We start from the raw sequence: 19,055 nt of genomic DNA on the forward strand, positions 1-19,055 counted from the left end.
GGTTCACGCCATTCTCTTGCCTCAGCCTCCCGAGTAGCTGGGACTACATACGCCCGCCACCACGCCCAGCTAATTTTTTTTGTATTTTAGTAGAATGTTACTCAGAATGGTCTCGATCTCCTGACCTTGTGATCCGCCCGTCTCAGCTTCCCAAAGTGCTGGGATTACAGGGGTGAGCCACCATGCCCGGCCTTATTTTATTTTATTTTTTAAAGACGGAGGCTCACTCTTTTGCCGGGCTGGAGTGCAGTGGTGCACACTCGGCTCACTGCAACCTCCATCTCCTGGGTTCAAGCAATTCTCCTGCCTCAGCCTCCCAAGTAGCCGCCCAGCTAATTTTTGTATTTTTAGTAGAGACGGGGTTTCACCATGTTAGCCAGGATGGTCTTGATCTCTTGACTCGACCTGCCTTGGCCTCCCAAATTGTTGGGATTACAGGCATGAGTCACCACACCCAGCCTTTTTTAACTTTTTAATAATAGCCATTCTGACTGGTGTGAGCTGGTATCTCATTGTGAGTTTGATTTGCATCTCTCTGATGATTAGTAATGTTGAGTATTTTTTTAATGTTTCTTTGGCACGTGTATGTCTTCTGTGAGATGTATCTGTTCATGTCCTTTGCTCACTTTTTAATTTTACTTGTTGATTTTTTTAAGTATCTTAAAGATTCTGGATGTTAGTCTTTTGTCAGAAGCATAGTTTGCAAATATTTTCTCCATTCTATAGGTTGTCTGTTTACTCTGTTGATAGTTTCTTCTGCTTTGCCAAAGCTCTTCAGTTTAATTAGCTCCCAATTGTCAATGTTTGTTTTGGTTTCATTTGCTTTTCAGGACATAGTAATACATTATTTGCCAATTATTGGCAAATGTCTAGAAGGGTGTTTTATAGGCATTGTTCTATGTTTTTTATGGTTTTAGGTCTTAAATTTAAGTTTTTAGTCCATCTTGAGTTAATTTTTGTACGTGTGGAGAGGTAGGAGTGCAATTTCATTTTTCTGCATATGGTAAGCTTGTGTTCCCAAAACCATTTATTGAACAGCATATTCTTTACCTATTATTTTTTTAGTTGTCATTGTCAAAGATCAGTTGGCTGTAGATGTGTGGTCTCTATTCTTTTCCATTTGTCTGTGTGTTGATATTTGTACTAGTGCCATGCTGTTTTGGTTACTGTAGCCTTACAGTATAATTTGAAATCTTTTTGCTTAGGATTTCTTTGGATGCTTGGACTCTTTTTTGGTTCCATATTAATTTTAGAAAAGTTCTTCTAAGTCTGTGAAAAACAACATTGGAAAGTTGATAGGAATAGAGTTAAATCTGTAGATTGCTTTGAGCAGTATGGACATTTTAATGATATTGATTCTTCCAATCCATGATCATGGAATGCTTTTCTATTTGTTTGTGTCATCTATGATTTCTTTCAGAAGTGTTTTGTAGTTCTTATAGATATCTTTCATCTCATTGATTAGACTTATTCCTAGGTATTTTATTTTTTGTGTATATTGTAAATGAAATTGGATTATTGATTCTGTTCTCACATTGAACAATATTTGTATATAGAAATGCCGCTTATTCTTGTACATTGATTCTGTATCCTGAAATTTTGCCACAGCTGTTTATCAAGTGTAGGGTCTTTTGATAGAATCTTCATGGTTTTGTAGGCATACAATCATATCAGTCAAGAGAGATAATATGAGTTTTTTTCCCTACTTGGATGTCTTTTATTTCTGTATCTTGCCTAACTGCACAAGCCAGGACTTCCAATATTGTTGAATAGAGGATTTATAGTGAACATCCTTGTCTTGTTCCAGGTTTTAGGCAGAACACTTTAAGGTTTTGCATATTCAGTATGGTGTTGACTGTGTGTTTGTCTTAGATGGCTCTTATTATTTTGAGATATATTCCTTCAATGTCTAGTTTGTTTAGGATTGTTATCAGGAAGGGAGGCTGGATTTTATCTAATGTTTTTTTTTTTTGTATCTATTATGTTGACCATATGGTTATTTTTTTTAATTCTGTTTATGTGGAGAATTACATTTATTGATATGCATATGTTAAATTATCCTTGTATCCCAGCAATAAAACCTATTCGATTGTGATGAATTAACTTTTGAGTCTGGTGCTAGATTCAGATTTGTGAGTATTTTGTTGAGGATTTTTGTGTCTATGCTCCTCAGGGGTATTAGCTTGTGGTTTTGTTGCTCTTGCTGTTGTATCTTTGCCAAATTTTGCTATCAGGATGACCTGAGTTTCCTAAAATGAGTTAGGGAGGAGGCCCTCCTCCTTGATTTTTTTGGAATTGTTTCAGTAAGATTGGCACCAACTCTTCTTTGTATGTCTTGTAGAATTCTGCTGTGAATCCATCTGGTATAGGGCTTTTTTTTTTTTGGTTTGATAGATGTCTTAATACTGATTCAATTTCATTACTTACTAGTCTGTTGTGGATTAATGTTTTTTCCTAACTCAGTCTCAGGAGGTAGTGTTTCCAAGAATTTATCTATTTCCTATAGATTTTCTCATTTGTGTGCATAGAGGTGTACAAAGCACTCTCTGAGGAGCCTTTGTATTCATGTGGAATTGGTTGTGATGTCAACTTTGTCGTTTCTGACTGTGTTTGTTAGTATCTTCTCTCTTTTTTTTCTGTTAACCAACTTTTAGTTTCATTGATTCTTTGTACAGTTCAATTTCATTCAGTTGTTTTCTAATTTTAATTATTTCTTTTATTCTGCTAGCTTTGTTTAGATTGTTGTTGTTTTTCTAGTTCCTTTAGATGTTCGGTTAGGTTGCTAATTTCATATCTTTCTGTTTTCTTGACGTAGATGTTCAACACTATAAACTTTGATGTTAATATTGCTTTTGCCACACCTCAGAGGTTGTGTAATGTTGTCTCTATTTTCATTTATTTTTTAGAACAATTAATTTCTCTCCTAATTTGTTTTTTCAACCAGAAGTCATTCAGGGGCAAGTTGTTTAGTATACATGTATTTGCATGGTTTGAGAACTTCTCCCAGTATTTATTTCTATTTTTATTCCACTGTGAGCCAAGAAGATGCTTCATATAATTAAAATTTGTTTTTAATTGATTAATACTTGCTTTATGGCTAAGCATGTGGTAAATTTTAGCATATGTTTCATTTGAAAACAAGAGAAATATATATTCTGTGGCTGTTGGTTAGAGTATTCTGTAAATGTTTATTAAGTTCAATTGTTCAAGTGTTGAATTTAGGTCCAGAATGTCTTCGTTAGTTTTCTGCCTCAACCATCTGTCTAATGCTATCAGTAAGATGTTACAGTCTGCCACTATTACTATGTGGCTGTCAAAGTCTTTTCTTAGGTCTACAATTAATTGTTTTATAAATCTGGGCACTTTAATGTTGAGGGCATATATATTTAGAGTAACTGCGTCTTCTCCTTAAATTGAACCCTTTATCATTATCTAATGCCCTTCATTTTCCTTTTTTCCGTTGTTAAACTCTATTTTATCTGATAAAATAATAGGGATCCTGCTCTTCTTTTTTTTTTTTTTTCCTTTTCTTTTTCCATTTGCATGATACATCTTTCTTTATCCCTTTACTTTGAGCCTATGGGTCTCTTTACACATGAGATGGGTATCTGGAAGACAGTGGAAGGAAAGGTCTTGTTTTTTTTGTTTTGTTTTTAAAATCCAATTTACCTCTCTTTGTCTTTTAAATTGAGTATTTAGGCTGTTTATGTTCAATGTTGATACTGATATTTGAGATTTTATCCTTGTCATGTTGTTAGCTAGTTGCTTTGTAGTCTCAGTTGTGTAGTTGCTTTGTAGGGTATTTGGGCTATGTGCTTTTGTGGTAGCAAGTGTAATTCTTGCATTTCCATGTCTAGAATTCCCTTAAGCATCTCTCATAGAGCCAGTCTGGTGCTGATGAGTTCTCTTACTGATTCCTTGACTGGGAACGACTTTATCTCTCCTTTATTTATGAAGCTTTGTTTGGGAGAATATGAAATTCTTGGCCAGCATTTCTGTGCTTTAAGAATGCTAAAAATGGGCCCTCAATATCTTTTGGCTTGTAAGATTGTTGTTAGTCTGACAGGTTTCCCTTTATAGGTAATGTGACTCTTTTTCTTAGTTGCCTTCAATAATTTTTTCTTTTGCATTGACCTTGCATAGTCTGATGACTATGTGCCTTGGGACTTATATTCTTGGATAGTATCTCGCAGGAGTTCTCTGGATTTCTTGCATTTTCATGTCTGCCTCTTCAGGAAGATTGGGGAAACATTCCCGCGTTATATCCTCAAATATGTCTTCCAAGTTGCTTGCTTCCTCTTCTCTCTCAGGTACACTAATATCGTAGATTTTGTTGTTTTACATGATCCCACATTTCTTGAAGTATTTGGTCATGTTTTGAAATTCTTTTTATTTTATTTTTGTCTAACTAGGTTGATTTAAAGGATTAGTCTTTGACCTCTGAAATTCTTTTTTCTGCTTGGTCTAGCCTGCTGTTAAGGCTTCCAACTGTATTTTGAAATTTTTGTAGTGAACTTTTTAATTGCAGAAAATCTGTTTGATTCTTTCCAATACAACTATGTCATCTTTTAAATTTTGAATTGTTTTCTAGCTTCTTAGTGTTGAATTTCAACTTTCTCTCAGATCTTATTGAGTCTTTTTGCCATCTGTATTCTGAATTCTATATCTGTCATTACAGACATTTCATTCTGGTTAGGATTCATTGCTTGGAAGCTACTGAAATCCTCGGGAGGTGACAAAACAGTGACTTTTTGTATTGCTGGAGTTTTTGTGCTGGTTGTTTCTCTTCTGAGAGCTGACACTTTGTATTTTGTTTTAAATTTGCTAACATTTGGATGTATCTTCTTGATTTTTTATCCTATTTTTTACCTGGGGGGTATGGCTGTGGCATATATGGTATTTCATTTATTGACTTCATTTCTGGGTGCTTTCAGAGTGCCAGACCTCTGTAGGCATTCCTTAGTTGCAGAAATGTTTGTGTAGTGGCTTTCTAAGACGTTGTTGGTTGTAGTAATATAATTTTGTCTGGTGATGTAATTCAGGCTACAGTCTACTAGGTGGTCCTTAAGAGTAAGAGGCAATAGGTAGCAGTGGGAGCAAAAGCAACAGAGAAGGAAGGAAAGTACCCTCCCTCCGGATATGTTCGCCTTTAGTCAGGGTAGAGCTGCTAAAGAAGCCCAAGAAACCGTCTCTTTCAGCCCACACTTCCTGGGTCCAGAGGGAAAAACCACTACTGAGTCTGCAGCAGTACACTGAGGTGGGGTGTAGGGGGAAAGAGGTGACACGCTTTCCATATCTATTCCTGGGTTTCGGTGGTATTCCCTTCAGCAGCTGGTGTTATACTTGCATTTTCATTAACTCATGGCAGACGCTGAGTGGCTGCACTCCATCCTCCCTTAGCGACAAACCGCACAAAGGTTTCCATCTCCAGGAGAGTGGCATCTACCTCCCTCTTATTCTTCGCAGCTAAGGAGCACTGTCCCCCAAGTGACCAAAAGAGCAGACTGGGACACCCAGCAATGACCCACACAGACAGATTTCAGGCTCCAAAGCTGCCCTGGGTGCAGTCTTGCCATCTGCAAGAAACCTCAGCTTCAGCAACATTCCTCACACTCCAATCCTGTAATGGGAGAGAGTCTAATTCCAGTGCCAACTGCTGGAGCACTCTCCACGCCCACCACTCATTGCAGCTCTGAAAGTCCTTCTCCCCATTCCAGAACAAGCTCTCCAGTCTCTTTAGTCTTGAAAATAAAATGCCTGCCATTGCCAGCAGTCACCAAATAACATCTCTACACGCTCAGAATGGTGTCAGGTGTGGGATTATAATTGGAGAGAGTGGGGTCCCTCTCGGGTGAGCTACATGACGAGTGTGGTTTGCTCATGTCTCAGTCTAACAACAGCAGTCTAGAAGGTGGTCCTGAAGAGTAAGAGGCAGTAGGTAGTGGTGGGAGCAGAAGCAACAGAGAAGGGAGAAAAGCACCCTCCCTGTAGAGCAGTGGATATTGTCCTAGGCATACCTAGGATGGCCTTATTTCCCTGTCCGTTTTTAGCTAGGCAGCAGCTCCTGCCATATCATCCTAAGCTCAGGCCAAGGGTGGGCTCGGTCCAGCATTAAACTCTCTAAATGTTACCTTAGGCCTGGAGAGGGCAGGGCACCATCCAACCAAGCAGTGTGAAAAGAAGCCATGGGGAGTACAGTCCAATTACAACTGGGTCTCTCATCAGTCCCTTGCAGAGCAGTGAGTATTGTCCTAGATATGCATGGGATGACATGGTTTATCTGTCAGTCCTTGGTCAGGTGACAGTTGTGCTCATGTCAGCCTGAACTCAGGCCAAAGGCAAGGCTCAGCCCAGTATTAAACTCTCAAAATGACATATTGGGACTGGAACTAGAGAAGGTCGGAGCACCACCAAGGCATGTAGCATGAACTGTGGAGTGTATGGTCCACTTGCGTCTTAAACTGATCAGCAACTTGTAGCAGAGTGGCAAGTACCCTACCAGAGGTTGCCTGGGTGTGCTTATTTGCCCCTGTTCCTCCTTGGATCATTGCAGTGGCTGTAGCCATGTCCGTAGGTCCCCAGTATCTGCACTCTCAAAATGGCTTCCCACTGAGATTACTCCAGGCTCAAATACCTCTGAGTTTCTGTGTGGGTTCCCTTTCTGGAGCAACATTTCTGGGAATCTTCAGGCAGCTCCATATATCAGGCATGAGGCCCTAGTGGTTGGTCAGGGGTTTCTCCCATGGCCCAGATTGTTAAAGCCGATTTCTGAGCTCTGTGGGTTTCTATCTTACTGTTTCCCCACATCCAGGATCTCAGCTGGTTTGCAGCTCTCAGTCTGTTCCTAGCTGGGTAAGCTGCCTGGAACACTATCTTTACGTACTTCTGGCACTTCCCGTCTCTTCTCTGATGAATCCAAGTGTTCTCTCCTAGATGACCTGTAGAGTGTGAGTGTGTACTTATTACTCTGGTTCGTCTCTGTGGAGGAGGTACGTGCTACTTGAGTCTAGTCAGCTGTCTTGATCTGTAGTTCTCTTAAGGGTTTATAAGACTGTGACTCTTATTCTAGAAGTTAACTTAAACTCTGTCTTGGTTAATATATGTGAACCCAGAGAACAGAAACAAACATTTATCAAGTTCTGTGGCCATGTGAGCTGTGCTTGAGTAATCAATTCATCTAAAATTCATTCTGGTATAAGAAATAAGACAGGAATCAAGATTTACTTATTTTTCTCAAAAGAATAACAAATTATCTTAGTTTTTTATATAATAAGATGTTTTCCATTGATGTGTATAACCACTTTTATTACATTAAAAATACTCATATGTATTAGGGTTATTTCTGGCTTTTGTTCATTCATTAATGTAGCTATTCTTCTTCATCAGTAATTTGGTTTAAAGAAACCTCTATAGTTATATACTTTTTAATATCTGGTAGGGTTTTTTCCCCGTGAGCATCCTATTAGAAATTGTCTGGTTTTAAAGAATTTACTTCCTAATATTATACAGTTGAATTTCCAAAGAAATATCAGTATAATTTTATAAATTCCTTGTACAAATATCATTATTATTAATATATTAAATGTTATATACTAATAAATTATGCAATAATATTCAGAATCAGTGTAGTTTAGGGTTTTTTTTTTTTTCATTAATTCAACAAGCATCTCTCAACAGAATTTTAGTGCTGTTTTGTTTTTGGTTTTGGTTTTTTTCATCTAGAGCTGGCACTTACCTTGCTAATTTTATTTTTAGATCATTTGCTCTTAATGGTGCTACCTTAAATAGGTTATTATCTTCTTTCTACTCTCTAAATGGTTTTAATTTTTATTTAAATATTGTATTGACTTGTATTCTGCTTTTCTGATTTGCCTACTTCTGGAAGGGTTTTATTTTTTCTAAGATTTTAAAGGTATTAATTATTAGCTATTAAGGTGAACTATTACATGTAATACATACAATAGAAATGTGTTCTACATTCTTGGTTTCCTTGGTTATGAGCCAAGAATTAGACTTATTTTTGTACTTCCTCATATCAATGAGATTAGTTTAATAGCAAGCAAAATGCTGGATTTTCAAAATTTATAGATCTACTTCAACATCTAGCATTAAGTTTAATGATAAACTTCAATTTGTATTTCTACACATAACTACATGTTGCTCTATTAATATTTTATCAGGGATTGTTATGGAATATTTTGGTTCCTTGTTTGGCACATTTGGAATTATTATGATGATTTAGAAATGTTTTCAAAGCCACTCTTATATAACAAATTACTTAGAAAATGAAGACTTTTATTTGTGCTGGAAAAACATTTCGCCTGCAATGATACATTTTATATAAGTATAAAAATGTTATAGTAAGCTTTATTTTTCATAGAAATATGAATACATGAAAGTTAATGAAATGCATATACTATAAGACATTGAAAAAATAAGTAATTCTTTATAATTATATTTTTTAAAGCTTGAAGTCTCATGTTTTATGGGTCATTAAAAAAATGTTTTATTTTAAAGTATTCCAAAATGCTTCTCACTATTTACTGCTTTTTAAAAGACAAGACATCAAGCATAACAACTTTTTCCTAATGATTTGATGGCATCAAGGTCACCAAAGTGTTAGGCCAAGCTGTCTTTTAGGTATTATATAATATGGGTTTTATCATTTGTTGCTGTTGTTTAATAACCGTAAGTGATTGTTCTATTTAAGTCGATGCATTCTTTTCTCCTGGTTATTTTCTCACTGCCACATATTGCTGCTTTAAATTGTCTTAAATCATTCGGCTTTATGGGTTTGTAAAATGGCTTTGAAGTTCAGTTATTAATATTACACTGAAATTGCAGTTAAAGCATTGTGAGAGCAGGTAAAGACCTCTCTGGTGAGTTGAATAAGAGAGCGTTATCTTCTTTTTAGGAACTTTTTGTCATATCTCTTTCGTCAGTTCATAAAACTTTTTACCACTGAATTCTGTGCTGTATGCAAGATAAATGAGGCTGCTATTTGCTTGAATTATAGATATAGGCACAAATTCTGCTGTCTGTATTGCCAAACTATAGTGTACAAACATTAATTACTATTTCCCCCATAAAAAAATTGTATTTGTCTATATAAGTGAATAGCTCCAGAGAGACCCAGAACTGTACTTTGGATAACATCTGGACCATTTTTTCTCAGTTTTATATTTTGAGAAAGGAGTCTACTGTTTGTTTTGTTGTGAGGAAAGTAGTTGTGTATTTGTATTATATATAATATCTTCTGGTTAATTTATTGAACTTGAAAAACCAATGCTTTATAAATTGTAAAAATGCACATTTGAAAGAATTGTACTGTACTGCTGCTGTAACAAATTACCACAGACAAAGTGGCTTAAAACAACTGCCATCTATTACTTCAGAGTTCTGTAGGTTCGACGCCTGGGGTGGCATGTCTGAATGCTCTGCTCAAGATCACAAAAGGCTGAAATCAAGGTGTTAGCTAGGCTGTACTGTCATCTGGAGCTCTTCCAAATTTATTCTGATTGTTGACGCAATGTATTTCGTTGTGGTTGTAGAACTGAGGTACTGTTTTCTTGCTGGCTGTCAGGTCAGAATCACTCTCAGATTCTAGAGACCACTTGCATTCCTTCTTATATGGCCCATCTTCAAGCCAGGAACGGTAAGCCAAGTCCTACTCATGCTTCAAATTCTCTGATTTTCCCTTCTACCACTAACTGGAGAAAGCTCTCCTTCCCCTTCTACCACTAGGGTGAAAAATCTCTCACTTTCAGGGGATCACATCATCAGGGTCAATGAGATATTATTCCTATTGTAAAGTCAGCAATGCTTTATAGCATGGCAGTTCATGGACTGATAATTCAACATATGCACAGGTTCTGGAAAATAGGTCATGCAATCTCAGGAAGGGGAATTTTTAAACTTCTACCCACTGCATATATTAATTGCAATTAACTCTTTCTACATCTGGGATAAAGTTACAAAAAGAAGTGTTTCTCAGAGTGGGCTCTAGAGCCAGGTTAATATTGTGGATGTACCAGGTGTTAACTGAGAGACACTGTGCAAGTGATTACAGTTTTCTGTAATTTGTTTTTTATTACGTAATATTGACACAATAATATGCATCTCATCAGGCTTTTATAAAATGAAATATACTAATGTAGGTAAAGCCCTTAGAGCAAAGGAAATACTCACTAAATATTATTTATTAATATCTTATTTATAAACTCCCTACACCAAACACCTTTACTCAATATTTAAGAAGAATATTTCAATTAAAATATGCACAAAGTATCAAGTAGCTCTTAATAATATATGTATCATGAATTCTCTTGGTTTTATGAATGCTTCTATTTAAGGCTAATCGAGTGAAGTAATGGGAATGGAGAATGAACAAAGGAACATGTAATTGGTTATGATTGATTAGTTGTAAATGCAATTGCATTCAGATCAGCCTTATGAATACTTTTTATAGAAAATGATCAATGGACATTTCAGGAATTATTTCTAATAACTCAATATCAAAATTTGATATTACTATAAATGCTATACACCTAGCCCTTAACTGGCATATAGTCTATAACAATTTATCAAGTTTATAAAATTGCACATAACTATATCATATATAGTCTTATATCAAATAGAAAAATTCCTAATATTATTTCAGATTTCTATATATCATGAATGAGATCCACCTTTGAATTACATAAGTACATTAGGTTAAGAGACTTTACAGATCCTTTTAGATTTTAATAAATTATAGTATACATTTTACAAAATATTATTACTATACAAAAGCTCACAGAATGACAACATAATTTCCTACTAAAGTTAATGCAACCTTAACATGTTTGTAATGGCAGCGGTCTTGAGTTTAAGAGGAAAAACAATGAGGATATAACCACTCCTAATCATAGTTCTCTATGGCAGATGTGGCCATGTGTTTGTTTCAATGTACTTAAACATTATTTAAATCAGTCATATATGCTTATTGTTTGGAGATTGCACATTTTAAAAATCTAGATTTCTGCCTCTTCTTCATAAGTCAAAAAAACCTGGCAATACTAAGCCAGAATTTCTAATGGCAACAACAAAGTGGCAATTGTTATTTTTCAGTGGAGTGGGCATTCTTCAGTTAACATAAATGGTCAGGACTCTGTCATGCCTGCTGTCACACATTTCATTATATTTTTAATAAATTTATGGGGTATATATGTGCAATTTTGTTACATTCACGGATCGCATTATGGTCCAGTCAGGGCTTTAGGTAGTCATCACCTGAATAATGTATACTCTATGCACAGAGTAATTTGCCTTCACCTTGTAGGTATTTGAGATACCAGTGATGGCTTCATTAACAGAGTAACCCCAAAGTAATTATGTCTTAAAGTAAACTTTCCTTTTGAATCCCCTCCAAGTTTATGACATACCACTGCAGCAGTCCACTCTAACTTGTCGTCTGTTTGTAATCTATATTATGATAAATATGGCTTCTGCTCTAAGGGACAACAAAGGGCTAAAATTACTCAAAACTGGCTTTCCGTTTTCTTCTGACTCAGAAAATAGCCAGGGGAATACATACACTCTTATAAACAAAAGAAAACAACAAAACTCACAAATTGATAAACTAATAATAATAATAGAATTAGGAGGCTTAGATAGACAGCTAATAAAGTATGTTGGTTAGGAAATTCTATAAAGGATATTAATATTAATAATAATTTCCATTTAAAAAGAGAAAGCATACCCTAATTTGATTCTTCTTAAAAACAAGATAAAGCATTTACAATACCTGCTGACATTTGAATAAGAAAATCAATTATATTGGCTAGTATGAGTAAGTTCTACAAATGTAAAAGATCCTTTTACATTTTGTATTGCTTAACTTTATATGACTAAGCAAGATTGAAGACTGAAGTATAAATAGGCCTTGGTTTCTGAGGTAAGCTGAATAATGCACCTCCCCCTCAGAAAAATGTCCATATCCTAAACCCTGGAACCTGTGAATATGTTATGCTACACAGCAAGACTGAGATAAAGCTTGTGAAGGAATTAAAGTGGTTAACCAGCTGAATTTAACCTAAACAGATTGTTCTACATTATGTCTGATTAAGTTGGTATGAGCCCAATGTAATCACAAGGGTCAATGTCAGAGAAATGCAATGTTGCTGACTTTGGGGATAGAAGATGGAGCAACAAGGAATGTGGTGGCCTCTAGAATAGTGGTCCCCAATCTTTTGGGCACTAGGGACTAGTTTGGTGGAAGAACATTTTTCCATGGACAAGGGTAGGGGAGTGGTTGGTTTTGGGGTGAAACTCTTCCGCCTCAGGTCATCAGGCATTAGATTCTCATACGGTATGAACAACCTAGATCCCTCCAATGCACAGTTCACAGTAGGGTTTGTGATTCTATGAGAATCTAATGCCACGGCTGGTCTGACAGAAGATGGAGCTCAGGGTGCTGCTCACTTCCTGCTGTCCGTCCTGGTTCCCAACAGACCACGGGCCACTACTTGTCCACGTCCTGGATGTTGGGGACCCCTGTTCTAGAAGATGGAAAAGGCAAGAGAACTGATTTTCTCCTGGAACCTCCAGAAAGGAATGGAGTCCTGGCAGCATTTTGATTTTAGTGCAGAAAGAACCATTTCAGATTTCTGACCTCCTGAACTGTAAGATAACAAATCTGTGTTATTTGTCACTAAATTGGAAATATTTTTAACAGTAGCCATAGGAAATTAATATAAATTCTAATTTGAAAAATGAAGATGGAAACGAGCTCCTATTTCTGCTGTAGCTACTAGGATAAGTGAGTAGGTCACTTTTGAAGATTGAAGTTACAGGAACAACTGTAAAGGTTAAAAATTCTGTCATGTATTGAGATTTCAGACAAATCTAGTTTATTTGAATGAGGCTTTGAAATCCAAATCAATTCCTGAGTTTTCCTTTTTGAATGGCAACTCCTTTGGTTGCTCAGAAGTCTTAATTTCACTCATTCCTAACTGTTTCCTCTGAGGAGGGTAACTGGACCTCAAATTCCCTGCAAAGGTTTTCAGCAAGGCTTTGGAGGCTGTGGGAATTATAATTGTTCAAATACTTTCTTCCTTGTCCACTCATACCAGAAAATATGAGCATAATGAGATTGCGTTAATTAGGATTAGATTACATTCTTCTGCTCCCGTTGGTCAAATATAGTCACAAGAGACAGATATCTGTGTAACCCCCCTTTTTTTTTCTTTATCTTTATGCAACTGAGTCTTACTCTGTTGCCCAAGCTGGAGTGCCGTGGCATGATCTCAGCTCACTGCAACCTCTGCCTCCCAGGATCAAGGGATTCTCTTGTCTCAGCCTCCCAAGTAGCTGAGACTACAGGCATGAGCCACCATGCCCGGCTATTTTTTTTTTTTTTTGTATTTTTTTTTTTGTATTTTTAGTAGAGATGGGGTTTCAACAGAGTTCAAGGCCAGGCTGGTCTCAATCTCCTGACCTCAGATGATATACCTTCCTCGGCCTCCCAAAGTGCTGGATTTATAGTCATGAGCCACACTCCAGGCCATCTGTGTATAACTCTTAATTTTTAGTTATGCATTCATATAATATCAAAGTTATCAAGCTTTGAAAATCCAGATGCCTTTGAAGTTATTCGAATATGTAGTTTGCTTTAGAATTTTGATTCAAAGGCAAATCAATAAAACATTCAATATTCAATATAATAAATATGTTAAAATATAAAATAAATATATTTGTTTAAAATATACATGTTAATAAACAGTATTGAATAACTTTTGTGAAAGTTGCAATTTATTTTTATCTAACAATAACAATAATTTCCTAATACTTCAAAATTAGTTGTATATTTAAATGAACCTATATTTTTAGCAATATCAGAAAGCAGATGTGACATATCTAATTATTGCTATTACCTTTAAGTAAAAATTGTCATAAATTGTATCATTTTTACTTTAATTAGCAAAACTTCTGTTACAAAGGTGTTTGTGTTCATTTAGTTCATTACTAGCTAGGTTCTGAAGAGTAAATGAGTCCCCAGAGGAATATATTCCCTAGATTTGCAAACTTTTATTACAGATAAAATAGATCATCAGTGCTTAAGTGAAAATACACAAGAATGTTAATTTCCTTTGTAGAAATGTTTCATGATCGAAGGTGTAATATTGGTGAAGGTGAGTCTGAACATTAAGTCAAACACTACATCAAGATCAGTGTTTGTCAGCTTATATTATATCACATAAACATTTGGGAGCTTGTTCTACACAGCCATTTTTAATGAGAATTGGGTAATTAAACCCATTAAAACAAATCTCACCATCAATTTAGCTGCTTCTTTCAATTTCTATTTTATTAGTCAGAGTTATTGTATTTCTCAAACTTATATGTAAAAAGCTTTTAGGAAATATAAACTATATTATTTAGAATCCTAACATGATTGTTCAGGACAGAAGATCATTTTGTAAAATTCTATTAAGCTATTCCCCAGATTATTTTTTAAAAGCTGGTTTAAAAAGCATAGCAAATATTTGCTTATATATCTTACACTTGACTTTTAAAACTTTCAGTTATTTAAGGCATATGACAAATTTAAAGAAAAAGATGGTAATATTTTATTGAATTAACTTTCAGAAATTATACAAATAACATACATAACTTATTTATTTAAAAGGCTTTCATAAATATTTTTCAAGCAGGGATTATGTTACATTTTTTAATGACAAAAGTGATAGAGGGAAGTTGTAAAATCCACTGACAGAACTGGGTCATGCTCACCAATGTTTCTACCGAATCAATAGTTTAGCATGAGACCATTATGTAAGTCAAACAAGAGGAACATTTGTGTCTATTTTGATCATTCATGCCTGCCAAGAAGAGAAAATAAAGTAGTTGAATTACTACTCCTTTTGTTTTTCTGTCACTTCTTTGTTTTTTTAAAAAAATGAATGTGACAAGAGTGTTTTTATGTCTTAATTTGTACCCTGCTTTGGCAGGCTGTTTGTTGGATTTATAGCAATTGGTGACTTTTTGATTTTATGTTTTATTAGGAGCTACAACTATAGAGAAATATGATCTAAGAACAAATTTGTGGATCCAGGCAGGGATGATGAACGGCAGAAGGTTGCAGTTTGGTGTGGCTGTTATTGATGACAAACTCTTTGTAATTGGAGGTCGAGATGGCTTAAAGACATTGAACACTGTTGAATGTTACAATCCCAAAACCAAGACATGGACTGTCTTACCACCAATGTCAACACATAGACATGGTCTAGGTAAGATCTCTTACTTTATTGATATTACATTTAGAAACATGTTATTGATAATGTAAGCATATGATAAAATATATATTATTGATGCCTGTCCTAGTAAATTTGTGTTGCCATAAAGGGAGACTGGGTAATTTACATAGAAAAATTTCTTGGCTCATGATTTTTCCAGCTAGAATATTGGGCCTTTAGTGAAAATTTCAAGTTTCCACTCATGACAGAAGGCAAAGGGAGGTCATGTATTCAGAGATCACGTGGTTACACAGGAAGCAAGAGAGATGGGAGCAGGTGTCAGGCTCTTTTTAGCAACCAGCTCTTGAGGGAACTAATAGAACAAGACCTCATTGCCGTAAGGACAGCACCAAGCCATTCATGAGGGGTCTGCTCCCGTGATCCAAACATCTCGCAGTAGGCACCGCCTCCAACACTGGAGATCAAATTTCAACATGAGTTTTGGGGAGACAAGCATCCAAACTATGACAATGTCATCAATTATCATTATCTTTAAGTAAATTATGGGCTTATTTGAAGCATATTTTTTATTTAAATTTCTTGACATCTTCCTGTGTTTGCTAATCTTAATTTAAACTGTTGAGATAGATGTTAAAGTTCTCAAAAAGAGTAGATCTGGAGTCATCCTCAAAGCAGACCTCAAGCTGTCCTCAAAGATCATATGATATGTAAAGATGAATACGGAAAAATGAAGTAAGATGGAAAGGCCAAAGTAGTGCAACCCAGAGGGAAAAATAGCTAACGTGGGTTGAGTGAAACTTAAGGTAGCTTTCTGTTACATTATTGAATAAGTAAATCTGTGTCTTTTCACCTAATTAATTTCACCTTGAAAAATCTGTGGGGAAAACCGCAATAAAGATTTAGAGAAAGAGCAATGCATTCTCTGGCACCATAAGTCATTATGATAGGATTTATCTGTTCCCTGCTATGGGGTAACCAGGAACTAGAGATAACTATATCTGGATTCAGATCTCTATGTGCATCTTGAATTTATCACTTTCTATTTGCATGATGCTGGGCCAGCAATAAACTCAGCCTTGGTTTCTTGATTTGCCACCAATTCAAGTATTTAAGCAGACAAAAATATAATAATTGAAATGACTATGAAATCATTTCATAAATTGTAAAGTCCTATATACATATTATAAAGAGCAATTTAATAAAGACTAACAGTTCTTGAATTTACACTTTGTCTTATGAGGATTGTAAGGAGAAGTACAAATTACTTTTTTGTGAAGATCTAAAATATGCCAGCAATTTGACTGATTCCTTTCCTGTATTTAGAATATACATATTAGAGAGATAACAGAGTTTAATTGCAAATCCACAGATTTAGACATTCACAGGTAAGCAAAATTAATAATGTTCATGTTCCCAGCACTGTATTTTGCATTCATGTATACTCCACCATCAATCCAAAGTAAAGTTTAAAGAAATTAAATATACACAGATTGATGGGGGAAGAGAGAGAAAAGGAAAGAAAGAGAGAAGGAAAGATGGCTGACAATGCCCTTGTAGAAAACTACCTTTGATTTACATACCAATAAAAGGTTCAGTCAGTTGAAGCCAGATTGATGGAGGCACAAGATATCTGTGTTCTCTGATGAGACAGAGTGCTTCCTTTATAATGTTATATTCTTTTATGATCAGTTGAATCATAGGAAGTTCGGCATTGTGTATCGTACTCAAATACAATAAACATCCTTGGTCTAAGATTGCTGATCTTCCAAAGTAAAGTTTCAGCCTTTGATTTACCTTCTTCCGTCTTCCAGGGACTTCCATTGCATAGATGTTGATATTCCTTAATCTATCATATTATTTTTATATTATATTTTTGTCTTTATCCTTTCCTGATACATAACTTTGATGTCTTAATGTCAATTAAATTTGTTTTTTACATTCTTGCTATCCCTACTTGGTAATTCATTATAATTGCTTTCTTCTTCTTAGTGATTTTCATATTCTCCCTTATCTCTGTTAGGCTATGTACAGTTCCTATTTCATTATAATTGCTTTCTTCTTATTAGTGGTTTTCATATTCTCCCTTATCTCTGTTAGGCTATGTACTGTTCCTTTTTCAAATTCCTTCCTGCTTCCTTAACTCTTCTTTATTGCAGATTCATCTTCCTCCTCTCTCCTTCCCCCAACTCTTTTTTAAATCTCTCTCTCCTCTTTCTCTGTTGTTCATCCTTTTACTCCTCTTTCTTTTTTTTTTATCCTACTGTTTCTTTCCTGCTCTTCTTTCTGTTCCTCTCTCCCACCATTTCTTAACCCTCTGTTTATTTCTCTTTCTTTCTCTTCTAATGCCGGTTAATGGCAGTTGCAGCCCCTGAAATACATAATTCTTTTATGTGAGTACTCATGTGGCCACTATCAGATGCTTTGGGTAATTGTGTGAAGGGCTAAGGCATATGATATGTTTTCGTATCTTACTAAAACATTCAGGAGTAGATGGGGGAATTACAGCTGGGCATGAAGCCCTAACCCTGTAAGCTGACTTGCTCAACCTATTTGCTGTTATCTCTGGTATGTAGGCCTGAGGGGGTTACATCTGTTTACTTCCATTTGCACATAAGTCCTCTTGAGATATTCTTTCTTATCTGTGGATGCCTTAACCTTAGAGATCTTAGCTTAAATGAGAAGGTAATATTCATGACCAGCAAGTCTGTTTGCTTCTGCTGTTCAAAACTCCTCCTTCAAGCTGGGCTGTGATGGCATTGTGATGTTAACAATCCAATATGGGGTAGTAAAAAAGAACCTGTCAAGTTTTCCTCCCAGATATTCTCTCAAGGCATATCTCTCAAGATATTCTCTAAATTTTTGTCTTACTCAGAATGTCACAAATGATTTAGGCTCTCAAATATATACGATTACTCTCTCTTCAGTATAATTGGCAGGATTGGATTTGAGTGTGAAACCAAGTTTGTGCTAGTTTTCTACTTGTACAGAAACTGAAATGTGTCATTTTATTTGCCACACAATTAATTTGTATCTATGTGTGGTATGCAGTGGTTTTACAAAATTGAATATATAATAACATATTATACATTCAAGTGAAAAGAAGCTAAAGTCTAAAGTGAAAGTTTAAAATTGAAAAAAAAATGAAAACTCAAAATGTGTTTTCACTTATCTAGCTTTTTTCCCTTTGATTTATGTTAAAAAAATCTTACATGGTTTTATGAGAAAGGTGCATGAGTTCTGTAGTTGCTAAAACTATGTGGTTTTAAAATGTTTCACGGCTATTGATAAATGATCATTCTGCTGGATAAAGTGGCATATAAAAATTTTATTCATTTAAATTCTGTGACATCAAGGGAGAAAAGAACTGTCTAGGGAATTAAACAAATTAAGACCACTGTTTTCTCAGTATGCTACAAATTTTTATTTTATCACTTAAGTCTTTAAGCATATAATTCTATATATTATATTTTTTCATATTTTATATCATATAAAATTGAATAAGACGTTACTACAATGCACTATTTCAGTTAAGTGTTTTGAGGAGAAATTGGTAAAGCATAACAGTGATTGTTTATTATGGACTTTTATATGCTATGCAACACCTTATATGTTAAATATATGTTTGTTTCTGCTTTTAGTTTGGTTTCAATTCAGATATAATTCTCATATCATAAAGTTAATTAAATTTTAAAGTATAGAAATCAGTGTATTTGAATATATTGAGATGAGCAGACACCACCACTAGCAAATTCCAAAACATTTTTGTCATCCTAAAAAGAAATCCTGTACACAGCATGTCATCAGTCTTAATAACCCAGT

At 35.3% G+C, this 19,055-nt stretch overlaps 1 protein-coding gene across 2 annotated transcripts in view; it reads left to right on the forward strand.

The window, feature by feature from the left end:
• LOC105489954 (kelch like family member 1) overlaps window positions 1-19,055 on the forward strand; it is a 437,149-nt gene that overhangs the window by 330,278 nt on the left and 87,816 nt on the right. The window contains exon 7 of one of the 2 annotated variants that reach the window (XM_011755115.3): window positions 15,045-15,269. The exons of the other annotated variant lie outside the window; for it this stretch is intronic. Within the exon in view, the coding sequence (XP_011753417.1) occupies window positions 15,045-15,269 (225 nt within the window). The remainder of the gene's footprint in view (window positions 1-15,044; window positions 15,270-19,055) is intronic. 2 annotated transcript variants of the gene reach the window in all.

This window comes from Macaca nemestrina, chromosome 16 (genome assembly GCF_043159975.1).
Source record: "Macaca nemestrina isolate mMacNem1 chromosome 16, mMacNem.hap1, whole genome shotgun sequence".
Lineage (NCBI taxonomy): Eukaryota > Metazoa > Chordata > Mammalia > Primates > Cercopithecidae > Macaca > Macaca nemestrina.